Source organism: Chaetodon trifascialis, chromosome 23 (assembly GCF_039877785.1).
Source record: "Chaetodon trifascialis isolate fChaTrf1 chromosome 23, fChaTrf1.hap1, whole genome shotgun sequence".
In the NCBI taxonomy this organism is placed as follows: domain Eukaryota; kingdom Metazoa; phylum Chordata; class Actinopteri; order Chaetodontiformes; family Chaetodontidae; genus Chaetodon; species Chaetodon trifascialis.
Genome location: NC_092078.1, coordinates 12,319,723 through 12,346,162, shown reverse-complemented (window position 1 = coordinate 12,346,162; position 26,440 = coordinate 12,319,723). Strand labels below are relative to the sequence as shown.

The 26,440-nt window shown below is 43.3% G+C and overlaps 2 protein-coding genes and 6 non-coding genes across 9 annotated transcripts; 4 read left to right on the top strand and 4 right to left on the bottom strand.

The window, feature by feature from the left end:
• Positions 1-1,468: 1,468 nt before the first annotated feature.
• On the bottom strand, positions 1,469-11,388 carry prox3 (prospero homeobox 3). 2 transcript variants are annotated; one of them, XM_070993601.1, is made up of 5 exons: positions 9,531-11,388; positions 9,321-9,428; positions 8,145-8,257; positions 7,809-7,914; positions 1,469-3,596 (listed from the first exon to the last, which is right to left on the bottom strand). In XM_070993601.1, exons 1-5 carry the CDS (start codon positions 11,385-11,387, stop codon positions 3,423-3,425), a joined length of 2,358 nt encoding a protein of 785 aa, XP_070849702.1. In that variant the 5' UTR covers position 11,388; the 3' UTR covers positions 1,469-3,422. The 2 variants fall into 2 exon arrangements, with proteins under 2 accessions (XP_070849702.1, XP_070849701.1); XM_070993600.1 differs by having other exon boundaries at positions 9,321-11,388.
• On the top strand, positions 4,502-4,575 carry trnai-aau (transfer RNA isoleucine (anticodon AAU)). Its single transcript has one exon. It is a non-coding gene; the product is annotated as a tRNA-Ile (tRNA).
• trnai-aau (transfer RNA isoleucine (anticodon AAU)) lies at positions 5,155-5,228 on the top strand. The gene has a single exon. It is a non-coding gene; the product is annotated as a tRNA-Ile (tRNA).
• Positions 5,652-5,725, top strand: trnai-aau (transfer RNA isoleucine (anticodon AAU)). The gene has a single exon. It is a non-coding gene; the product is annotated as a tRNA-Ile (tRNA).
• trnai-aau (transfer RNA isoleucine (anticodon AAU)) lies at positions 8,747-8,820 on the top strand. The gene has a single exon. It is a non-coding gene; the product is annotated as a tRNA-Ile (tRNA).
• Positions 11,389-21,040: 9,652 nt separating the features above from the next.
• snx15 (sorting nexin 15) lies at positions 21,041-26,440 on the bottom strand. The gene is made up of 7 exons (XM_070993186.1): positions 26,228-26,440; positions 25,117-25,273; positions 24,784-24,899; positions 24,396-24,675; positions 24,124-24,273; positions 23,208-23,405; positions 21,041-21,726 (listed from the first exon to the last, which is right to left on the bottom strand). The coding sequence occupies exons 1-7, from the start codon at positions 26,324-26,326 to the stop codon at positions 21,587-21,589; spliced, it is 1,140 nt and encodes a 379-aa protein (XP_070849287.1). The 5' UTR covers positions 26,327-26,440; the 3' UTR covers positions 21,041-21,586.
• Positions 22,597-22,678, bottom strand: trnal-aag (transfer RNA leucine (anticodon AAG)). The gene has a single exon. It is a non-coding gene; the product is annotated as a tRNA-Leu (tRNA).
• Positions 23,845-23,926, bottom strand: trnal-aag (transfer RNA leucine (anticodon AAG)). Its single transcript has one exon. It is a non-coding gene; the product is annotated as a tRNA-Leu (tRNA).

Below are 26,440 nucleotides of genomic sequence, written 5' to 3'. Positions count from 1 at the left end.
TTTTTAGTGAGATATAATCCATGATTATGCACTACAGTATGTTGATGCAAAACTGGTAAATAAGCATCATGTAGTTTATGTGTTACCGCCCATTCAGGTAGCTACAGACTTAGTCAAAGGCTGAGCTACTTCAGGATTTACAGGCATGTCATCCTGGTATTAGTCCTGGCCTGTGTGTGTGTGTGTGTGTGTGTGTGTGTGTGTGTGTGTGTGTGTGTGTGTGGGTGGGTGGGTGTTTGATGGCTGCAAGTGGAACTTCATTCCCAGAATGCTTAATAAATCTTGTGACCTATGTCATATGACCATGCTGTTATAATATATGTAACACAATTTTCAAATCTGTTCAGTTAACATCCACACACACATCCACTGGAGATGTGTTACATCATTCAAGTTTGCATAACACACATTTGTAATAGCATTTGATTTCACAAATGAAACAACAGTGTGGAGATAGTTTAATGTGGTTTGTTTTTTGATTTTCAAAAGACTTGTTATACGATGAAGAAACAACCCCAGCAGAAATGCAGAACTTGAACTTTAGATTAAAACTGTCGATTCTGTCAGGCCGTTGTAGATGCCTTTAGAAGCACCTTTTGGGCGCTTGCAGGAATCTACCTCTTAGGTGGGTAGAAAAAAAATGTTATTTTAGGAACATGAAATTTGCAGCAGGGGTTACTGGACATGGATGAAGTGAGGAATAAATGGAAGTGGAGCTGAATGTATTGTTGGAAAAGTGTGAAAATCTATGAAAACTGTGAAGAGCATTCTTGCCATGGTGCATTCCCAGTTCCACAGGCATGACTGATTTGTCAGAGGGGGAAGCACAAAGTGATGCTGCAAGATTCAAAGCTTCAGAGTCAGTACTCCACAGGCCTTTGATCAGATTTTGTAAATAGATACCAGCTAAAAACAGCAAAAATATAGTGTTGATTTTGAATGGCTGAAGTCTGACATGGTCCATTCTCAAATGCTGACAGACAGTCCAAAAGTCAGGGAGCATTTTCAACAGCGCAACGTCTTCTTTCACAATGCCAGACTAATGTATGGAGCGTGCGTTTGGGCTTAACCAGGTCTGCAAGACCCATTGTCCAACATGTTGGTCAAAAAACAGGAGCTTTTTCTGCAAGACTCCTGTGGTTTAGATTTGCTAGCATACCGGGGAAAACTCTGTGTGTGTGTGTGTGTGTGTGTGTGTGTGTGTGTGTGTGTGTGTGTGTGTACGTGTGTGTGTGTAGTGCTGTCTCAGGTGCCTAGACTTAGTCCAGGGCTGAGCCTCTTACTAAGCCATCACCCAAGCATTAGTGTCAGTGTGAAAATGTGTGTCTGTGTGTGTTTCTGTGTGGTAGGCTTGTTAGATTAAAGGCTTAAAGCATGATGGCATTAGTGTTGGCTACCAGGACCTGAACACCGTAGAGTTTGTGTGTTTTGTGTGTGTGTGTAAAATGTAAATCCAGACATCACAACGCAAGCCTGGTATCACTTTAATGCACTGATAAGTTTCAACATCAAAAATCACCAAAGTTTGAATGAGGCACAGTATTTACAATAGAAAAAGAGAGAGCAATAAAAGCAACGAGAGAAACGTAAGAGATTACAATACAAAATGTAATGCAAATATAGGAAACATGCACTTGAAAACACGTCACAAATACTTTACGCATGGGCTCGGTCTGGCAGAGTTGTGATCAAGCCAGCGGGGGGGCCTTTATTTGGAGCAGTCAACCAAACATTTTCATGAACAGAAGCTCCTTCGAGATAAAAGTCATGATGCACAGTCGACAGAGTGAATGCTTCTGTAATAGCTTTGAGGAACAAATGTTCATATATACTAATTGTGCAACTGGCCTACTTAGCTTAGCATCACATTAAAGGAATACAAAAACAGAGGAGAGTATTTCAACAATAGGAGCACATCAAGGAAACAACAAAACATTAATTTTACTATTTTAAATTCAATATATTGTCCCTCTTGGCAGAATTTTAATTACATTTTGATTACACTGTGCCATCATGTACAAAAGCTGTATAATAATTTAATATTGAACAAAGAGATGGATATACAAGCAAAAGAAATGCACTGATTGAAAACATAGCCCTGATAGTTCTCTAAAACAAGGGCAACTTCTTTTTTTTTTAAATCTTACAATTAACCAAACAGTTCCAAGATAGTATGTGACATTACAGTAATTACAATTGGTCCTCGTGTTTTCTTTGACGATTTTCCAGCCTGATTTGTCTTGTGGATACAAAGACCAACTTCAGATGAATGCAAACATGACAGCCTTGTGTTGTGGGAGCAAACATGGAAAAAAAAAAATAAGGAAAGCATCCTCACAGCCATGGAAAAATATCTGTATCTAAAATGGAAAAGCTGTGGGGCACACTGAAAAAAAAAAAAAAACTTCTGATACTCCAGAGAAGCCCACGCACAAGGCAACAACAGCAGCTCATTTCAAGCAAACAACAATCATATGTGATGCTTTGAGAAGTCTCTAATGTAAAACTGTGAACACCCCTGAGGGAGAGCAGCGGTGAAATGTTCGGGTGTGATAGCTGGGTGCTGTTTGTGCAAGATTGCTCATGATTACGCTGCAGGATTTCTGCTTTCTCTTAATTTTCAGAGGCGGGGCACTGCTCACAGTGAGGGGGCACCTAATCTGAGGAGGTTGTGGACTCTACCCTCTTGTCTGAAAGTATTTGAAACATGTATTTGTGCATTGCTCATGCTTGGCAAACAGCTGTCAGCAGCACATTTGGGAACTGAGGGGATGCATAGAATGGCATCTTCTTGTGAACTGAATTTACAAGAGGCTGCCAGGGAATGCATATTATACTTTCATGTGAATGAATGACATGTAGCCAGAGCGTGAAACTCACAGATTTTAACAACACATCTGAAACAGCAGCCATCTCATAGTCACACAACACACACAGCAACTATGCATAATTCAGTCAATTCTGCGGCTGAGGCAACTCTTATTTTCACGACAGTTTTATCAAACCTGTGCAGCAGCTCTGTGATTTCACAAGCCAGCTCACTGGAGAAGGATCTGTCCATTTTCATTCAATGGTATGGTCACGTTCCTCGATAAGTGCAGTCACAAGACTCTTATCACAGCACTGAGTGTGTCAGTCTACTGTTGACCCTTCAGCCTGGCTGTCAATTGAAGCATGTATGTGTCTTTCCCTGCACACTATATCAAGCAAAATCCTTTTACTATCTTAAATGGTCAATTTCTTTTCCCCCCCAAATGAATGAATTATGAATGAATTGTGGAATTGAATGTATTTCTGTTTCTCACAGTGTGGAATTGTACAGTTTATGGATGCTTTAACAAAATCCCCTACTTTCAGTAAGCTTGTGTTTTCACGCATGCATTTGTGCATTTGGATACATGTACCAGATAAAGGTGGTTTCATCAGCCGACGGGACAACCAGGCAGTCTGAAGGCGTCTGGCACAGGACTGTCGAGCTTACAGATAATTTTATATATCCCTTTCTTCCAGCAGGGGTCGCTGTCTCTTCCAGTCCAAATGGCTGAGTAAAACTCCCTCAGAGCCACTTCTGAGACCTCCATAAACCTCTCTGGGACCTGCAGACAAGAAAATGGAATGATCTTAATATAACAAGAGCAATTTTTCATTATTATAAGATTCATATAATGAGAACACGATCCAGTCAAAGCCTAGAGAGGACATTATAGTTTACTGTATAGAATTATGTGCATGTGTGTGTTTGTTAAAGTATGTATGTCTGTCATAGTGTTGGACTTTTTCTTTTTCAGAATTTTATTCCTATTGTAATTAAAGAATCATTAATTTTTACCTGTGTACAGGTGCATGTAGTGCTGTGACCTTATGTTATAGTATTCTTTTCAATGTGATGGCTACCACAGCAAGAACAGGTGTTAAGACGTGCATAAATGATGGCTCTGATGCAGTAGGTGTCACTGTCAGCCATTGATGTGAGAGAGCATGAATAATACCTGGGCCCTGGAATTGCTAATGGAGCGTGGGCATAATTAAGGTTATTAATCACACCTGTGCACATGCTGCCGGATGCCATGAAAACATGTGCAGTGGAAAGGGCCTGTCTCCACCATAGCTGCCGCTTTCAACCTGAGCAGACATCTAATCAGCCAGTAAACTCAAAACACCTGTGGAGGTGAGCAGGGCCTCCAGCAGCTGCACGTTTTCTAGCTCATAATGAGCTGAGTGATTTCTGTTTGTAACACTACTGAGGTGATTCAGTGTTTTATATTTGACTTGGACTTGTTTTTGTGCAAGATATCAAGGTTTGTTTTACACCTAAAGCATTAGAAATATTTCAGTGCCTACAGCCTACATTAATTGAGGACTGGGACTTCCTTCCTTCGAGTCTTTTCTGCCTCTTTTAACTGGACAACAACTTACAACACGCAAGTTCCTCAAACGTTACATGAAGTCACATCATCACTATCCAGACGCTGGTTCGGCACGCTAGCCTCCACGCATCTGTGGCCGGTTAGCTCAGTTGGTTAGAGCGTGGTGCTAATAACGCCAAGGTCGCGGGTTCGATCCCCGTACGGGCCAATATAGTTTTGAGTGACACGAATGTCTTAGTACCGTCGCAAATACTAACGCAATAACAGAAGACAAACGTCTGTTGGTTTCCATACACTGATAAAGTAATAAAGTGTCACTCGAAGTGAAACAGATGCACCGTGGTGGAGTGTCATAAGCACCGTAGTCAATAATAAACTAAAATGTTCAGCACCTTTAGTCCTCAAATGCGATACAACCTGGATAAAAACTTCAGATTGTTTGAAATGAAAATGTTTGCAACTGTATACTTTTACTCCACTACATTTCCCAAATTCTAAAGCGTACAATCATATTAAAAAAAACAAATAAATGCATAGCGGTAAGTTAAAATATGAATAAGTCTAGCAATGGCAGAGTAATTCGCTGTAAGTTTCCTTAAAAATGGTCACACCCGCCCATGCATGAAACAAGAATGAAGAGGGTTTAGATAAAATGGTCTCAGAACCAGCTATGAGGGGTCACCCGACTAAACCAAGTCCTGTGGAACAACATTATTCCAACTCTACATCGTTGTACATCCTATTCTCCAACATCGCAAAAAAAAGGGCGGGACGTAGCACTGCTCATGGCCGGTTAGCTCAGTTGGTTAGAGCGTGGTGCTAATAACGCCAAGGTCGCGGGTTCGATCCCCGTACGGGCCAAGAGGCTTTTTAAGGTACATAAGTCACTCTGTAGTACTATTCCGCTTGAATATAAAACATTTATGCTCCTGTGTACTTTCACTCCACAAGATTTCTCATGGTAATATTGTGCCATTCGCCCAATTTCATTAGCTGTGGGGGCTTGTTACTTTGCAGATGAAAAATCTTAGTCTATAATCATATTTTTAAAAAAATCAATGCATTGCAGTAAATCTAAATACTACTAAGTCTAGCAATAGCAAAGTAATTTGGTGTGAAATTCCTTAAATGTGGTCACAACCATGAATGAAGCAAACTGAGGTTTAGAGAAAATGGTCTAGGAGCAAGTTTAACCAAACTCTCTTGATTAATATAATTTGAATAATGATGTCTGAGAAAAAAAGAAAAAAAAAAAAAAAAAGGGCAGGAGTGCACACAGCTCATGGCCGGTTAGCTCAGTTGGTTAGAGCGTGGTGCTAATAACGCCAAGGTCGCGGGTTCGACCCCCGTACGGGCCAAGAAGTTTTTGAGGTACATAAGTGTACCTCAAACACACACATAAATGTTAGCAACTAACAACAGGAATTAAACCTATGATCTATGACAGGGTATCACCCTGATAATTGATAACCTTTTCAGGTTTCTACAACCAAGTCCATGCACTATACACATTGATGGGGCATCTTTGAGGATTCTCACATATGCCATTAACAAGGGCATTCAACATCAACTCTATTACACACATGCATACACAGATAGCCAAGAAGAAACTTTTTATATTACAGTACTTGAGAGACATACATATAGCAAGCAGATTTAGACATAGTTAAGCTCTTTAACAGTGATGCTTTAGGACAACTGACAACTAAGCATCAGAAAAAAAGAATTCAACACAAAAATATGTAATTTATTAAATTAAAATAACAGAAACAGAGAACAGAAGCTTTTGTCTATCAATGTGAAATTAAATCCTCACAAGAGAATTAGTTAAAGACAAAATCACAATGACCACCAACCAGTTAAGTTGCAGTTTATATCCAAGTGTGTGAAGACTTTGAAGGAGTACAATCATTTCTGCCTCTCCTCTTTGCTCTCTCTACCTCCCTTTTGTGCATGTTGTCCTTGTCTCTCTCTCTCCCTCTGTGTTCATTCTTTTCTGGCCGTCCTGGCTTTCCTCTCTCCCAGCTGTCGGTGCCTCACTGCAGATGTTTGGATCTGGATCTTTGTTCTCCAGGAGATTCAGCCTCTCGGCCTCTTGGGTTTGCTCATCATACATATCTAAAATGTATCTGTAATTTTGTCACCATGACTGTGTACAAAACTGTTCGTCTATTCTGCACATGCAACATATTTTGCATGTCTGTGCATACTGGCAGAGGGATCTCTCCTCTGCTGTCTACCTGAGGTTAATCGGAGTCGTCATCTGACTAATGGGTCTAAGGTTAGAGGATGTTGTTTTCTGTGCAGATTGTGAAGCCCCTTGGAGCAAATTTATGATGTGTTATACATAAATAGAGTTGATTTGACTTGTCTTTGTTAATCTTTTTTTGTTGTTCTACTTTATATCTATTAGTGTGTGGGTTCATTGAGAGAAACAAAAAGAGAGTCGGAGTCCTTGCACATGCTCACATGCCTGGCCATTAAAGCTGGTTCTGACCGAACAGAAAGTTGTTGCCATGACAGTAGACAATGCTTGAAATATGGATGTTGCTGCTTCACCGTCACACAAATAAAACCCAGCAGCACAGATGTGACCAAATGTGAAATATGGTCTCAATCTGCCCTTCTGTTCCTGAGTTACGGTGTTGAATAATGGGCCAGAAAACTGTTTTTGCAGAACACTATGATGTCACAGTGAAGTTGACCTTTAACCTTTTGGATGTAAAATGTCATCACATCATCATTTCATGCTATGAGACATTTAAGTGAAATTTTTGTCATAATTAGCACATGACTTTGTGAGTTATGGCCAGAAATCTGCTTTGTGAGGTCACAGTGACCTTTGACCATTTGTGCCAGATGTAATGAAATTCCCTCAAGGTGTTCCTGAGATATGGCATTCACGAGAATGGTTCGGATGGCCAGGCAAGCTGAAAATATAATACCTCAGCATAACATAATGCCATGACTGGAGCTGGCACGGAGGCATAATGATATGACTAAAATTGATGGCCGCTTCTTAAATCTTGTTGGTATTACCAAGGCGTGCCTGACCATCAGCAGAGCAGCTATTCACACAGTGAAAATCCATCAGCTCGCCATCTGACAGAAGTCATCCTGCACTGGACCAACCATGGCCATGTCATAGTATAGAACAGCTACAGGTTGAGATCATGATGATATAACACACCGTACATGTAACCTTGGGGTGCTCTTGTGTTTGTGCTCAAACATGCTGCTATTAAAGAAAACTTGCAGATCAACAGACTAATGGTCCCCAGTTTACAACCAAAATATAAGCATCAGGCTTTCACTACACTGACAGCATTACAGGGTAGTAAAGCATCCCCCAAGGACAACAAACAGTTTGACAATTAGCAAGCTGAAAGCTACAGTGAGAGTGGTAAACAGGCATGCTGCATGTTGACACACTGTGCTTACCTGGTAGATGTTGCTTTTATTGTAGTGCATGTTCAGTATGCGGTAAAGCTCTGAATCACGGCCCACTCGCAGCTGACTCTCTCTGCCCAGACGAGGTGCACCTTCCCTGGGTTACACAGACAGACAAATACACTCATTTAAACTGAACCACTTTAATATCCATGCCAACAATGCAGACATTTATTTTGTGTTATTTATATTCAACTATTATATCAACCATGGGCATATTGCACTTAATGCATTACTTTACATACACACTCATGTTGTAAAACAAACTGAGTACTTTATAACATCCAGAGAAAAGTTTAATATGAGCCAGTGCCAGCTCAAACCAACCGGGTGAGTGCCTCGCGGACAGCCTGTCGTGCAAAGCGCTCCATCTGGATGTAGAAGAACTCTCTGAAGTTACTGAACCATTTAATCATTTGGGAGGTCACACAGCGGTTAAACTGGACAGTGGACAGGAAGACAGCAGGAGAGGACAGTGAGCAGGTGAGGACAGCAAGAGAGGGGGGCTTATTAGATGATTTCATTTATCATTAATAATTATATTAAAAAATACTTCAAAGAGAGCTTTAGCCAGTAGCTCAAATACAGAGAGAAACTGTTTTTGAGCTTTGTAAAGGAAACTGTTCTTACTCACATATTAGTAGCGTAATAATATATAACAGAACATGGCATTTTAATTGGTTAAAGAAATAAAAACACCTTTAGGACTGTGTTTTCACCACAATGAAACTTTGTTTCACAATTAGAGATAATGCCTGCAGGCCCATATGATCAGCTAGCATTGACAGATTGCAGATACAGTGGTATCAACAGATACTCAAACAGAAATTACAATACAATCCTGTGGAACAACATTATTCCAACTCTACATCGTTGTACATCCTATTCTCCAACATCGGAAAAAAAGGGCGGGACCAATCACTGCTCATGGCCGGTTAGCTCAGTTGGTTAGAGCGTGGTGCTAATAACGCCAAGGTCGCGGGTTCGATCCCCGTACGGGCCACATAGCTTTTGAGGCTTTAGACTGCCACAAAATAACTACAGTAAGTTGCAAAGGCTCTTACAACCTGTGTGGCACAAATATCACGTCCGACTATAACAGTGTGTAATTGCTCAATTCTCAACTACAATGCTGAGACACCACACAGTCAAAAGCTTATACTTCTTACACTTTCAATCCACTACTTTTAAGGAAGAAACAATGATCTTTCTACTACACGTTATTAGCTATAGTGACTTGATACTTCGCAGGTGCTGATTTTAAAAACCTCTAATCATATAAAGAAAAGCTTTGCTTACAGCAAAACGTTTCTTTATATGATTAGAGGTTAATCATATAAATATTAAACCACTCAATAGTAAAGTACATTGTTCAAATGTAAAATATTCTCCCTCAATATGTTTTTGTTGTAACTCTTTTTCACTTAAGTTATTTTATTATTGTCAGAAAATAAACATTATCTGTGAAGCTCCAGCCTTAGCACTGTGATGGGCTACACACACCTTGACATCAGGGAAGTAAGTCTTGAGGGTGTTGGAGCTGGGGTAGCGTGTGTAGAAGAACATGAGCTTGGCTTTCTTCAGATGGCAGGGAGACAAGCCCTCCTGGGTGTATACATGAGGCCAGTTAAGGAGATACATGTGTCCTTTTACACACTCAAGACACAAACAAATCCCTCCCTCATTCCTCCCCCCTTGCTGACAAAAGGATATTCCTCCAGCTGTCAGGTAGAGCTCTCCTCCGTCCATCCCTCCCCCTCCTCTCAAGCCCCCGTCTCCCCTCATCCCTCTCTCCCTCTCTCTGCCTCCGTGAGCGTGGCGTGCCAGGGAGGGGTCCAGGTGACCCAGCAGGGGGAGCGGTGGGAAAGACGGGTGAGACGAGGGGTGAGACGAGAACTCCAAGAAAGGGTCGGAGCTCAAATAGTCCTTGCGGGACGGGGGGAGGTGGGAGAGCTGAGGGTGGTGAAGAGAGCGAGAGAAGAGCTGCTGCATGGAGTAGTGGAGAAGGGGGAGAGGGAGAGGGGGAGGAGGAGGGGGAGGCGCGGGGAAAGAGGATGAGGAAGAAGATGAGGAGGATGAGGATGGGTGGAAGGAGGAGGAGGGGTCTTTGGGTTGTGTGGCTGGAGGCAAGAGGGGAGGATGAGACAGAGGAGGAGGGCGAGGTAGAGGAGGGTGATGAAGGGAGAGATTGGGGTGAGAGGGATTTAGGTGAGTAGAGAGAGGTGGGCCGAGGAGTGGGTGGGTTTTTCGTATGTCAGGTGACCTCTGAACAGCGAGTGGCAGGGCCAGGTCTGATGCTTCAGTGCGATGAGGCTGTCCTGGAGGAAGAGCGCTCCCGTTGCTCATTTTCTGGAGCTGCTTCTCTCGTTCTCCATCCTGCATCCCTGTCTTTTCCTCCTTACTTCCCGTTTTTTCCTCCCCTCTTCCTCTCGTCAGCAGGCCCATCCACACTTCCCTCTCCCTCTCTCCGTCATTCCCTGCGTCAGACGGGAGGAAAGAGATGGCCGCGGGGGGAGAAGAAGGAGTGAAATCCGTCATTTCGGTGTAAAGGCGGAGAACTCGGTCAATGACTCGTGCCACAGCGCTGCCCAGCTCCAGCTTCAGTGCCTGAGCAAACTTCTGCCCTCCCTCCTCGCCCTCGTCTTCTATCCCCCCATGCCAGTCTCCTCTCACCACCCCTCCACAATCCAACCACAACCCCGCTCCCTCCATCACGCCCTCCAAGTGCAACCCTTCTCCTCCTCCTCTTTCCATCCTTCCTCCTCTGTTTTTTTTCTTCTCGTCTCTCCGTTTGTGGAAGTTGTCAAAAGGGGAAACGGAAAGAAGCGAGAAAGTCTCCTTTTCCATCTCTCCGCTGTCGATGTCTTCTTCATTGTACAACCCTTCAGTAATGTCCTCCTCCTCCATCATCCCCACATCCCCTTCTCCTCCATTTCCTCCTCCTCTGCTGCTGTGCCTCCTTTTCTTCTCTTCCTCTGCCATGTGCTTTTCCCCAAAAGCCCTCCATACTTTCTCCTGCAGGGCCTGCAGTCTCTCCCTCGCCTCCTCCAGCTGTTCTTTCAGCTCCTCCCTCTCCCTTCTCTTCCCCTCCCTCCCTCCCTCACGCCTCCTGCCTCCCCCCTCTGCCTCTCCATCTCTTGGTCGACTCTCCAGCTTCATCCTCTTCACTTTCAAGACATCTTGACTCCACTCTGCTGCAAGGGCGGCATCACTGTGCCTCTTCTTAACACCCAACAAGCCGTCCTCTCCTTCCATCACTCCTTCGTCTCCTCCTTCCATCCCTTGCTCCTCTTGTTCATCCCTCTCTCCTCTGACTTCCTCTAGATTTCTGTCTTCTAGGTGCCTGTGTGTGCTCAGGTTTGTGCTGAGTTGCCCTCCAATCCTCCTGGGGGCTCCACCTGGCTGGAGGAGGTGGTGGATGAGGGGAAAGCCAGGGGGTCTAAAGGCAGGAGGAGGCCGACCCGCACTGGACTGAGGATGAACTCCAGGGAGATCTGTAGAGCTGTGAGTGGGAGCAAATGCGTGTATCTGGGGGGCAGAGTCATTGAAAAGATCTGTCGGGGAATCCATCACTGGAGTGAGAGGCAGAGAGGACAGAGAGAGAGAGAGTTAGAAAGAAAGTGGTGGAGCAGAGACCACAAAATCAATTATTCACCAATACAATGATCGAGCTAAGTTCAAGGGTCCTACATTTAAGTACACTTAAGTTCATGAAAATGTCAAAAAGTGGGTATTTTCTCATTTATACTAAACGTTCTACCTATCCTTGCAGATAGCTGTTGCTTTATTTGCCAAGGTGTTGATGCATGTGTCTGTGAGGTTTCTGTCTCCCAATAAAATAAAGGTGAACAGAATTCTGTTTGTGGCATTCAAAGATCTGCAAATTGACATAAAAAAATCAAGGGCAATGCGCAGCAAACATTGTCCCTGTTATTCTGGATTATCCACAGACCTCGCGATGAGTGTTTTTTTTTATAGGAAGCACTTATACAGAAGAAATGCCTATTAAAACTATCGAAAGTGTGTTCTGGAAGCAGAAAAGGGATCCACGGGTTTCTGCTTTTGAATTTCTGTCAATGTCATTTCAGCTTCAACGCAGGCAGCACAAAAAATGAAATTTCATTCGCCTCAACTGTGGAGTGAAGGCAGAAATCTCAGAGACAGATACCTCCAAATTTTTGGGCAAAACAAAAACAAAAAAGCGCCATACGACCATGATTCCAAAAAGGTTGGGACACAACAACATGAATAAAACAGAACGTGACTGAATTTGCTCATCCTTTTGACATGCACTCAACTGAAAACAGCACAAAGACGATATAATTTAATGTTTGACCTCATCAGCTCCATTAAGTTTTGTAAATATGTTTATTCGGATATTTGATGTCAGCAACATGTTTCAAACAAGTTGGGACAGGAACAGCAAAAGTCTGGGAAAGATGTGGAATGCTCCAAAAACACCTGTTTGGAACATTCCACAGGTAAACAGGTTCACTGGTAACAGGTGAGAGTATCATGATTGGCTATGAAAGGGGCATCCTGGAAAGACTCAGTCGTTCATGGGCTCAGGAAAGTTTGCAAATGACTGCATTCTGTTTTCATTTACACTTTATGCAGTGTCCCAACTTTTATGGAACTGGGGTTATAAAATTAAAGAGTGAGAAAATATGTGTCTTAAAATAGGCCATGTGATCCATCAAATATAAGAATAAGAATGTCATGTGACTGTCACATGACCTTACCTGGATGGCAAAACAGGTCACCGATCTATCACGGGGTACAGCCACTTCCGCTTTTATAGTAATAAGAATGAGCTGCAATGTCCTTGCATAGAGCTGCAAAACATAAGCATACATTGTGACAGGGTTGAAGAGAGGAAGTCTAGCTTAGCACAGAGAAGCTAACAGCTGATACTCTCCTCCGCGGCTTTCTAACATGTCGCAGCTGGATGCAGCAGACCGCAGAGCTGACTGAAGCCCAGGTCGACAGACTGGGAACCAGGCTACGTGCTGGTGGTGCAGGAGGTTAACATCTGGCTCATGATCTCTGCCACATATCACCCAAGTCTCTCCTCACTGTCCTTCCTGTTTCACTCAACTGTGTGCTGTCTAAGAAAGCACAAACATCATAAAAATACATGGGACAAAATGGAGGGAGACGATTGTGTTCGGACGTGGATCTTGGCATGGAGCGCGATGAACAAACCTTGTCCAAATATTACTAAGCATTTTTGCTGGAAAATGTGTTTTGTTGATGGAAAATGTAGGTACTTAAAATACTGACAGTACATCAGCATGGTCTTCCTACAATACCTGGAAACACTTGTAAAATGGAAAAAAGGCTTTTGAGTAACAGCACATCTCACTATTTAATCAAGATCAAAAACACACATCCCCATGTTTTTTTTTTTTTTAGTTTGTAACCTCCTGTCCCTCCCGATGCCCCCTTTTTCCTTCCTCTCTATTACTCTCTCATCCTCTCTTCCTCTCCTCTCTCTGTTATCAGTTCAGGCAGCTTGTTAAGCACTGTTTGATCAGAGTGTTTACCGTCAAACACACACACACATGCACACACACATTCACACAAAAGCGAAAGAGGCTTGAGAGAGGGCTAACAATGGTCAATGGTCCTTGGGGAGTGAAATGGAGTGAGCAGCATGTATGTATGTCTGTGTGTGTGTATGTGTGTGCATATGCGAGAGAGTGTGTGAACAGTCGTCCTACTTAGCTTTGATAACACCCCTAATCCACTTCAGATGGATACACTACCACTCACCAAACAGAAAGATGGATGGATGATAAATGGACAGATGTGAGGACAGAGTAAAAGAGGTGCAGTAGGTAGACAATAATACAGAAAATGTGAAAACACACAGTATCTTAAATTTTAGGCCGATTGAGCCACTTGATTGTCAACGATAGATAGATAGATAGATAGATAGATAGATAGATAGATAGATAGATAGATAGATAGATAGAGCAGTGCATAGGTCCCATGGTGCAACATGAAGAGAATAATCCTACTATAAATAGCTAAATATCAATTATTCAAATGCCCTCGCCTCTCTACTATAATACAGCCCAGATGGCAAGCCAGCCAATGCGCTTATATCAGGGACAGATTAGCTTTTCAAAGCCAGCGGAAAGCTGCACAAAATATGAACACTGAGCAATGAAAACGAAAGCTATTAACTATAGATTAGACTTAAGAACGGTTCTCTTGGACTGCTGTAGCTGTCACTTGGAAAACTGAACCCATAAGGAACAAAGCACACACTACTCACTGCTATTAAATAATGTATGTCAGTAAAAATATATTTGGAAATTCTAGTCTGGGTGTGTTATTAGCATGTGCCATTATACAGGGAAAAGAAAATCTCACAGGCCAACAGGTTGCACCACTGTGTCTCCAATATCGGGCTTGTGCGTCCATTTGCATACAAGCAATTGACATTTCCTCAAAAATATATTTTTGTGGCCAAAATATATTACAAATGGATAGATATCAAGTTTAATTGCAGATCATATTGTAAATTTCATTAGAAAGCAAAATTATTTGGGTCAGTTGTTTTTCTTTTGATTTGTCTGGGCTCATCATACACAAACTATGCATCTATGTGTAACTTTTTATTAAAAATATTTCTACAATTCTTCCATTAAGCTTTCCTACATAACCTTTCATCTATCCATCTATAGCACACACACAGACACAGACACACACACACAGACACACACACACACACACACACACACACACACACACACACACAGACACACACACACACACACACACACACATATGGATAATTTCTATAATGTTTGAAGCTTATGTGATTGAAGAGTCCGCGTGGCAACATCTGCCGGTTCTACCACGCGAAAGGAATCAGCTTTGGCCATCCAGACGCACGAGCTGTCAGTGTGTATGTGTGCGCGCGTGCGCGCGGTGCGTCCTGTGACTAATTGGCAGCGGTGGACTAATGTCGCAGTATGAAAGCAAAAATAAACAACACAGAGAGCAGTGGGGCAGACTCTGTCAGTCGTAGTTTATTAAACGTGGCGCATTTCAAACACTGTGTTGTGTTAGAAGTTTAAAGATTAACTCACACTCAGTCACAGAGAAGAGCTCCAGCGGTGTCCCTTCCCCGCAGCTTTCCACTCCAGTGGCCGCTCTTGTGTGCTCTGCCTCGGTCGACTGTCGTTCGCTGGCACCGGGCGGGCCTCGGACATCAGTGCGGGCAGAGGGGAACTAGCCAGCAGCGGGTCTCCGGCTATTTCCCGTTCCCCTTTCCTCTTTATTTGTCCTTTGTTCCGTAACTCGCTCAGTTTTACTCTCACTCATCTGCCGCCTCCTCTTTACTCCAGTTGTGTCATTGTGCAGGTTTTTTTTCCTCCCTCGCAAATCCATCTATCTACGGCTGGCATCATGTTCACGCGCTGCTCCCGGTGTGGAGTGGCGCGCGGTGGGCGGGCGGGCTCGAGAGCTGGCCACTTGACGGTCCGGTCCCTCCCATGTTGGCATGACCCCCAGTACGTGTGCGCGCGACACACACACACACACACACACACACACACACACACACACACACACACACACACACACACACACACACACACACACACAAGATGCTGGTTTAGATAGTCGGAAGTAATAACTGATTTCAAATGAATGCAATTACCTTTTTCCATAAGTCATGATAGCAACAGTTTGTTGCAGATGGATACTTGTTCACACGCGCGCGCGCACACACACACACACACACACACACACACACACACACACAAACACACACACACACACAGATGGCTATGTGCATGGGAAGTCTACCTTGAAGAGACTCAAGAGCATTTCTGAAGGCCACACAAAGTCTGTAATGCTGATGCTGCATTACAGAATGGAGTCAGACTTTTAGCAGGGTGTTTTCAGCTACTGTAGAGCGTATAGTATAGGCCATTCACCATTGACAGTCAGGTGGTCATTCATTAACACTTTTATCTCACCACAGGAATTTTCTTTGAAACCAAGGGCAGAAACCAACACAGAACTGATTATTATGTTCATGCAGGTTCAGATTTTTACATTCAATATCGCATCTGATGACAGTAACGCAACTAAAATTACACATACTAAAAATATTGTCTGTAATGTTTAAAGATTTCGTCGCACTGAAATATAACCAGGATGTTGGAGGAAGCCCCTTGATGACTGCAATGTCAAGGTAAGCAGCAATCCATGGCCGAGTACACCGTCAGAGTAAATGGATCCTATTCTGAAGCACCACAGGAAAAATACTCTTCATGCACCATCATAATTTTTGCACCATCATGATTTACCTCAACCTTGTGGCTTTGATCGTATAGAAACATTAATTTCCAGGAAAGCGTTTAAGTCGATGTTTGACCTTGATCAGCACTTTGCTACCTGTTGCTGGGAATGTTGCCCATCTAAACCCACCTCCATACTGCGCACAGGATCTCGCCATGACACCAGGGCCAGTTTCCATCCCTCACTTTATTCTGATCTGCTTATTATCTCTTTTTGAGGATAAATGATCTTTTCGTCTTTACAATGCATCGCCTGAGTAACCCTCTAGTTCCCAATTCTCTCAGTCTCATCTCACATCTTTCTGTGGCTCTGATTAAAAATGGTTAGGCTCGACAGAAAGGTCGCAGTTGTTATGGAAACGAGGCTGGTAACAAAAGCTGGACATGCGGGTGCAGAGGGAGAGGCACGGGGGAGAGACAGGGAGAAAAAGAGGGAGATGTGTCTGAATAAACATACACATGCAGAGAGGAGGAGAGGGCAGGAAAGAGAGAAAGTGAGAGAGATCTGAATAAATAAAAACATATGCAGAGAGGGAGGATGGTGAGAGACAGCGAGGTCATGAAATGATGGCTCCATCTGCAATAATAAATAACAAAAGATAATACCGGGTTTTTGTCATTCTAGGAAGGTGGTTGAAAGGTGTGTGTGTGTGTGTGTGTGTGTGTGTGTGTGTGTGTGTGTGTGTGTGTGCGTGTATTTGGACAGATTGGCAGAGTGGGAGAATGCAATTGATAGATAATACATGGATCTGCTGCACAAGCTAGAGAATACTAAAAAGCACAAATTGTTCACAGAAAAGCCTACCAAAAAGCCTAAATTTGTGCGTGAGTGCGTGTGTGTGAGTGCGGGAACGTCATCTCTCCGAGGACTCATATTATGTTAACCACTTAGACCAACATCAAACACTCACTCATACACACACACTCACACACACATACACACACTTCAGTACAACCACGAAGGTGCCAGCCATATAAATAGGGTGTCCCAGAGCGAGAGATATAAAGAGAAAGGGACTGAGAGAGAGAGAGAGAGAGAGAGAGAGAGAGAAATGGAGAGAAAGAGGGAAACAGAGATTATATATTCAAAGGGGTGAGGAAAAAAAAGGATGGGGGAAAGAGTAGAGAGAGAAACAGAGAAATAGAGAGGGCAAAAACAGGAGGGTGTGAGGACAGATAGATATGAAAGGATCAATAGATGGCATAAAGTGTATGTTCATTGATTTACTTACAGGGAGAGAGTGATGGGGAGAGAAGGGGGGAGGATAGAAAAAGCAGAGAGTGGCAGAAATAGGGAGAGGAAGGAAGCGACAGCCATAATAAAGAGGAGACAACAAACAAGTCAGAGCAATAGTGTAAAGTGAGGGAGTGTGAGAGGTATTAACACCTAATTAACACTGTATTCATCAATATTTTTACAGTAACAATGGGTAAAGTGAAAGGGATCGCTCGTAGTGATGAGAGCTATCAGGAACTGTAGTTTCCCTCAACCCTATGCAGAGTGTTTTAGCCACATTTAGCTCATTGTTGTCGTCTTCCAACCAAGCTAGCTGTCAGACATCTGACAGAGAAAGCCAGTGGCTTCAACACACTGCAGCATTCAGCAGCGAAAGAGGCCGATCTTGCACTCAAAAGTCGACGCAGACCAAAACAGGACAGTGAGTATTGGACCTAGAGTTGGTAGCAACACGACTCCAAATGAGTGCTAACATGCAGCTTTGTCTGCTGCATGTCTAAACACACTTTCATACTTCGTTTTATACTTTGTCTTATACTTTTTATACTTGCAATGTTTTACGCTTTTTAGTTCCCGTTACTTTCTTTGTGGTCCACCTTGGATGACCATAAATTTCTGGTAATCCCCTTTACCATCTTTGAGATCCATCCTGAATCATATTATGATCAAGTTCTTAGAATAAGTTTCGGTATATAACTCGTGTAAATCCTAAAGTGTCTGACTGGAGTGGGTCAAGCTCCATAAGCACCATATCCTACATTTCCCACAATGCAACTCAGTAGCATCTGTCATCATACCCTTCTGACCCCCTAAATGCCTTTTATGTTCCAAACCCATCTATTAAAATAGCAATCAATAGCTGCTGATTTGCTCCAGTTGTACTGGGATGCGTTTGGTGTTACTGTTCACCTAACAGCCAGACGCAGAGACAGATAACATATGTCAAGTCCGACAGTAACGGAGAGAGAGACGAGGTTGGAGCAGAGCGTGAGACAGACAGGAAGAGAATGAGTGTGTTTGTCTGTGTGTGTGTATGTGTGTGAGCGAGAGAGGGAGATGGGAGTGCTGTAGAGAGACAGAAGTGTACTCAAATAGCTCAGGGCAAGGTGACAGAGAGAAACGAACGGACAGAGAGGGATAACAAGCTCATAGAGGGGGGATTGTGTCTGTTAGGGAATGAGAGAAAAAGGAAGAGACAGAGGGCGGAAGGGGAGAGGGACAGAGGAAGTTGAGGGAACAAAAACAAAAACAGTGAGAGTGTGTGTGTGCGTGTGTGTGTGTGGACAGCCGAAGGTGTCAGAGTGTGCTGTTTGGCTTAATGATGACCCACTGGGCATGTAGGTCATAACGGTTTGTGTCTCAAAGCCGTGACTGTATGCCCGTGTGCATCCATTAGCGTGAGCGTGTGTGTGTGTAAATAGGAACTCACTAGTCACACACATGCAAAGTGGGTCTCTCAGCGTGCGTTCAAGAGTGAGTTTGGTCAGAGGTTGGAGAAGCAGTTTTTCTAGCCGGTAGGACTCCAAAGATACTTACATACACACACACTCATGTGCACCTACACATGCTGCAAATCCAGTTTTTGGCACACACACTCACACACCAACAGCTGCCCTTCATGTCATACATGCACGTGTAATGCACCATGTATGGCACTAAATTATGCACAAACACACACGCACACATCTCTTTCTTTTGATCTCTCATGATAATACACACATACACACACACACACACACACACACACACACACACACACACACACACACACACACACACAGGGGGAAGCTATTATGCTCTCAGGCTGGAGTGTTTTGATGGTATAATTGCAGTGACCAGTGAGGAGAAAGAGACAGAGGGGGGGATGGAAAGAGGGATGGGGATGGAGGGAGAGGAAAAAGAGGAGAGTGCTGACACTCTCAGCATGCTAATGTTGCGAGCCTCTACCCCCTCCCCATTTCATCCCTCCCTCCCTCATCCATCCACCTCTTTGTCTCTCCATCTTCCTCTCTATCTCACGTCCTCTGCATTTCACAGGTGCAGCACTAGAAAGAGGGAGAGACGAGCAGAAAGGTAGAGAGGTGGAGAGATGAGAGGAGAAGAGGGATATGTAACAGGATGGAGCAATGTTATCTCTTGCTTTCTCTGCCATCCCTCCATCCTCTTCAAGCGCCCCACAATGCTCAAAACAAAGGATGCAAAAAAAGATACAGGGGGATGAAAATAGAGGAAGAGGGAGGGTCAGTTTTTCCATCCCTCTAACAATGGAGGGATGATCTCTGCTTATCCTCTAATCACATCCCTCCTTTTTCCTCTCCTCCGTCCTCTCCGTTATCTCTCGCTCCCCGTAACCCCTCTTTTTCTCATCTGGAGAGAGAAAGGCTAGCCTTTTTCTCTCACTGGCCTCCTCTTTTTTTGTCGGCTCTCCATCTGTTTGTCCTTCCAGTCCTCCCTCCATCCCTCTCTCCTCTCCAGAGAAGGGATTCTGCTGTATGGCACTGATCTCGTTCCTCTTTTCCCTCTCTTTTGTATCCCACTTCCTCCTGTATTCACTCTCAATCCACCCTTTTCCTCTTTTGTTTCGATCAAACCAAGACTACAACTTAACCTTTAAAAGGAGGTTGATCGGATTCCTTAGATATGATTCAAAACATGCACATTGAAACTCCTGCAGAAGAAATAATCCTGTTTTCTCTGCAGATGACTGCTTAATAAGACGCATGAAATATGTGTTTATTAGCACAGTGTGGTCTATTATCTGGAATACTGTCTTAATGTAAATACACGGGATACATTATCAATCAAAAAATACCATGTATTATCCTTCTGATGCATCTTTTAACTATTCTTTTAAACAGGTAGAGCATTGGGCACAGGAGAGGGAAGCATACCTGTATATAGGGAATTGTGGGAAGTAAATATACAGATATAAAGACTGATGGACAATAAATAACGCACACAACAAGCATCACAATGACAAGAAAGCAGCACCTCTGACATAACTTGATTTGCCTACAAATCAAGTTTTGCGTACTGTGTACATCACCTCATTCATTGCATCTTTCAGTACTTGCAACAGTACATTTACCATGAGAATAAAAAAAAAACAGAGTTAGCTGCAGTTGTTTTTCATTTGATTGCTGCAGCTGATGACAGAGGAGTTTATCCACAGCGCACGTTCTAGTAGCTTAGTAGGTACGATGCTATCCTGCTGCTCTGCTGTTGGAACTGCTCAGTTGAGAATAACAGATATGAGAAATAGCTGATGTGCAGATGGGTAACACAGGGAATGAGGAGGTTCTGCAGTGGAACATGTGGAAGTGATATTATCTGATAGCTAACAGCGCCTCTCAGAGGTACTGACTTGCTACTGCAAACCTTCAATCCTAAAACATTTACAGAAGCAGCCAAGTACTACTGACTATAATAGTGATCATCATTAGTAATAATCACAATTGGATGAATATATACAATTTTATATGTACCTGTAACTCATGCACTATATGCACGTGACCGAGTGATTCTGACTATGATTAATGACGGCAGAGCTACGAAAATAACCCAAAAGTTCCAGGGAGACTAGCAACTGTCATGTAAGCTAATGGGGATCCAAATAAAGAATTATGCACTCCTAAACTTTGAGCCAAGGAAACAGATATCTTCTTGACTTAAATTAAAATCATATTTATTGAGAAAAACATTGTTTGTGCAAAATGCAAATTACTGATATACATATTTATTATCGTATTTAACAAGAAAACATTGTAAAAGGGAGGTAAGAATTAAACAAAGAGGAGATAGAGAGAAAGAGATGAAGGATTATTTATCCATTAAGTTCACGTTTTACCTTCAGTTTCCAGACATTATGATCATATAAATCAGACTTTTCACACAACAAAGGCAGCTAAAGGAACAGTCTGCAGAGTAGTGTGTTCCACAGGAGTGTGTATCTATGTGTGTGTGCTGGGGTAGTAGTTTTGCACCTGAACAAGCTTGTATTTCTGAACACTGTGGTCCAAAGGAGCACATATTCTTGTGGTATGTATGTGTGCCACCATACTGTATCGTAACTGTGCATTTGTGCGAGCATGCCCATGAGTTTCTTTATCCAGAGAGAAAGTGCACATGTCACAACCCTGAGCTTCTGTGTCTTTGATCTGTCATCATGTGTGAACAATATATAGAAATACATACATGTACAACGACTGCATCTAAGGGTCCTGTGTATGCGTGTGTGTAGGTGTGTGAGTGTGTGTGGGTGAAGAGTGCTGGTCAACCAGTATCTCCGCGTGCTTCAGATACTGGGCCGTCCTTCTCATCACGGACTCCCTGCGTATCGGATCTGGATCTCCTGGAGAGACAGACACATGGACAGGGAGATGATTATGGTGGGTTTAATACCCTCAGATGCTGCTATAATAAAAGTGTGGATGAAATCTCTTCAAGAGCCTAAAGAAAGCTCTGGTGCTTTAACTGATTGTACCGTGACCTGCATGACTTCTCGCACAAATCAGCAGTTGGAAAGGACTTCAGCATGCCACATAGTCAGTAGCTGCGTTTCCATTACCCCTAGAAATGCGCAAAACCTAAATATCGCAATAAAATACTGGTAATGGAAACACCTATATTTCGAAAATCCTCTCAAATATCGCAAAAACATTTTTACGCTCTCATGAGGTGGTTTTTCAGATGTGTCGATATAAGAGTGTATTGCAAAAGTGTAATGGAAACACTTTTTTCGCATTTACATGTCGCATCTGGTGCCACAAGAGGTTCAAGAACATCGCAAAGCTTGTTGAACGTGGCCCGGGTCATCCGAAAATGTTGTATCCACAGTTCCTCTGTGAATTCCTCATTTACAATCTTCTCCCAGAAATCCCTTATTCGTGGCCGCTGCCACACATAAGGACTTCGCCTTTGAACAGTTATACGTTGCCTCCGCCTTCTGTTCATGATAAGTACAGCAACAGCCGTAGCGGCTCCTGAGATCAGTGTACCGAGACGCATAACGCTTTCGGCCATCTTCCAGTCTCGCGGGACGGCTGAGAATTTACGAGAATTTCGGTTAGTTCGCAAAACACCGTTCAATGGAAACACCTGCAAGTAGCACTTGAACTTTGTCGAAATTTCAGAAATATCGCTTTTATTTTGCGAACAACTGTAATGGAAACGCAGCTACTGTCACAGCTTCCCAGAAGTCACGCTTAAGATAAAAATTTCTTGGCAGCGGTGGGATTCGAACCCACGCCCCCGAAGAGACTGGAGCCTTAATCCAGCGCCTTAGACCGCTCGGCCACGCTACCCATGTAAGTCACTCCCAGAGACAACTAGAGCAGGCTGACCTGTCACGTTATCCGTTGCTGACACTAACATGCCAAACATGCTCTGCAGTGCGGTGTCCACTTGCCTGCGTGTGTGTATCAGCTGTGTATAATGCCTTTATCAGTGTGGCAGCATGTGAACAGCACAGCAGAATATGTAGTGCAGAGTAAATAAGTTAAACACGATATGACAGTCAGACACACAGTGTCATTTCTGCTGATACACTGCCTTATTTGCACATTAAGCACGGCCGCACAATTAGCAATTTTTGCAACTGAGCGCATGTTCCCTCATGACAGCCATAAAGCTGCTGCTGTGTTTCATGCAGATATGAACATGACAAAGTGCATTCAGGTAAACTGGCATATTTAATTTAATGGCTACAGTAGACTCAGTCAATTCAGACATGCAAAACTGTGCATAACCAACTGGATACTCTCTCCTCAGTCCTTCTTCCCCCCCCTTTTCTACCAACCCATCTTCCTTGAGTCATTTCATGCATCCTCTCACCCTGAACTCCAGTGATCAATATATCCACCGCCGTCCTGTATCCACGAATGGCACAACTAAATTCTCCCTCCTTCTCCCTCTCCATCGCAGCTGTTAGCTCAGTGGCAGCCCGATTCAAGTAAACCGTGTCCCCTCCATCCAGACTGGTTGGCAGCAATGAAAGCAGTTCTGAGTGGTCACTGGAGGAGTTGGATCCATCTGAAATAGAGAGATAGTTGACAGAAATGCTAAGGTCCGACAAAACAAGTGTTTTGACGAAATCAATGTGGCTTTAAGAAATTATAATCCACTCCTAACACAATTTCTACCATTTTACAGCTACATTAATAATAAGGTAATTTCAAATAGGTTCTACTATTTCAGGTGACACGTTCAGGTCCTGCTCTTCAGAGAGCACATTTGAGAATTAATAATATAGTTAATAATTAAGAGTTGTAGACAAGCCACTATACTCCATGGCAGCATATCATCCAGTTCTTTCAAATATACCTGGTTTGAGGGGTGTATCGCACATGAACATGAACTTGGAAACAACTTCAAACACAATGACCACAAACAACGCGCAGTTTTAGATGTTAGCATCATTTCTCAACAGTTCAAGGTCCTCAGGCAGCAGACTATAACTGAAAAACAACCTTGGCAGCGGTGGGATTCGAACCCACGCCCCCGAAGAGACTGGAGCCTTAATCCAGCGCCTTAGACTGCTCGGCCACGCTACCTCTGCAACCATCACTGACCAGAAAGGTACTTTGGCTGGACAGCATGCAAACAAATGGTCAATGTGGGAAATTATTACTTGGAATCAAATTTAACAGAATCTGCACAAGACACAATCCTGAATGACTGGAGGACCAGGCTGTAATTAGATTAAGATGGTGGTACTGGTTCACATCTATTCATTCACATTTATTTTCACCTTGTTTATAGCAGGGATCAAATACAGCCAAGTCATTATCAGTCAGTGGAGGGGGAACTTCCTCCTTTAGGGATGGGACTTGCTCTTCTGCCACAGAGTCAAACAGGGAGTCAAACTCTTCCTGGGACTCTTGTGATTGGTGGTTTCTGGCTGTTGGTGGGTCAGGAGGCAGGTGGAAAGTGGAAAAACATGCACCAAAGATAAAAAACAAGATTAACTGTGAAAAAGAGAAGTACAGAGTACAAATTCTGGCACATTTTCCTCCATTGTACCTCTGCTATCCAACTCTGTATCGCTTGACTCCTCTTGTTCTTCTTCTCTTGGAGAGCCTCCCATCTCGCTGTAAGCCTCAGCCGCCACCTCCGGCTCTCCCACCTCTAAGCCCACGTTGTTGCCCAGGTCTTGGGGTAAGGTGGGAGCCTCCCTCCCCTCCTCCTCCTCTGCGGGTTCACAGTCCGAGGCCCTCCGTTTGGGGAGGGGGATGAGCGGAGGAGGCAGAGGCCCGGCAGAGGACAGAGGGGTGGGATCCAGAGGCCTTGTGACCTCACCTCCCTGAGAGGAGGGAAGAAAATAAAAAGGGAGTCCAGTAACAATGACTCGTGGTCTGGCACATTTTCATGTCACTTTCTGTACGAATGTGTGCATGTGAGTGTCTCTTACTCTGAAGAAGTCCTTGAGCTGTGGGCTGTTGTAGAGTGCAGGTATGCTGGTAGTAAACAGAAGCATGGCCTCTGTAGCCTTCCTCCTCTCTTCAATTACAGCTTCTTCAAACCTTCCTGAAACAGATACAGACAATATAAGTACCAGTATAAATGACAATTCAGATTATGATGCTAGGAAATTACATTGCATTTGTTTTTGGGGAGACTTTTACATGTATTATTATTCAACCAGCCCCTGCAGCACACCAAACAACTCAGTTAGTCAGTAATCTTGGTGATCATGCTGGAATTGGTTGTAACTTCAGTGTGTCATCATCTTTGCACATCATACCAAAGACTTGTGCGCGAGGAAATGGTGGAAACTCCTCCTGTCGCCTGAACAGGTTCTTGTGTGTGTAGGCCAACTCCCCATGGAGCTTCTTCAGCTCCGAGAACCTCCTCCACACGACCACCTCCTTCACATCTTCCGGATGACGCTTAGAGACAAACTACAAATCACAGAGAATAAAGGACAGATTATTTCATTAACTACATGTTTAATACTGTGTCTCAGACCAGCTTTTTGGCACCGTGCCACTGCTTTAAAGTACAACACAGATTCCAAAGCAGTCAAGACGCCGTGTACAACATAAATAAAACAGAACGTGATAATATGCTGATCCTTTTTGAAAAAAAACTCAATTAAAAACAGTACAAAGCCAACATATTTTACGCTTGACCTCATCAATGTCATTACATCATCCTTATTCTGAATTTGGTGCAGCAACATGTTTCAAACAAGTTGGGACAGGAGCAAATAAAGACTGGGAAAGATGTAAAAGATGTGGAAAGATGTGGATCATTCCACAGGTAAGCAGGTTCATTGGTAACAGGTGAGAGTATCATGATTAGACATGAAAACATACATAAAAAGAAAATCTAAGCTGTGTAAGACATAATAAATGTTCATATACGAAGGCCACGCAGCTGCAAGTCTATGAAGCTTAAGAGCCACTTTGATTTTGCATGCATGCCTGTACAGACCACGGGGTATTAGTGTGGTCATGGGGGTGCTGGAGCTCCTGAAATGAATCACAAGTTCAGTCTGCTTCACTCGCATGCTCACTGTGCTCCACTGTCTCACATAAAGGCCTATTGTGAATGTATCTAGCTAGCTGCAGGGGCTTTGTTTTCTACTACCAGCACTGACTTCATTGTGTTAGAGACGAATAGCCATACAAAGTCACTTGGTAACTTGTGAGTGATGTAACTCACTTTACAGTAACTTACAATGGCGCAACATAGAGTATGAAACAATTTACGTTACGTAAAAAAAAAATTTAAAAAAAATAACGCGAACAAAAAAGGCAAACCACACGTTAATTAGCTTAACAGAGCTATTAATCATCATGACAGCAGAGGTTTCTATTGCTGCTCTAGAGAGATAACAAGCACAAACCAACCCTTGCCGACACTTTGTACTCGGTGTGCCCCTTCTCGTGTGTGCGTGTGTCGGAAACGGTAAAGAAGCGGTAATATTCATCTTTGGGTTTTCGTGACATGTCCGCTCTCGCTAACAACAGAAGAACAGCGTGTTTCAGCGGCACAAAACAGCGCTGTCAAAGATTCTCGCGCTCTGTTGTGATCCTTCTGTTCCTCCCGTCCGCTCACTTCCT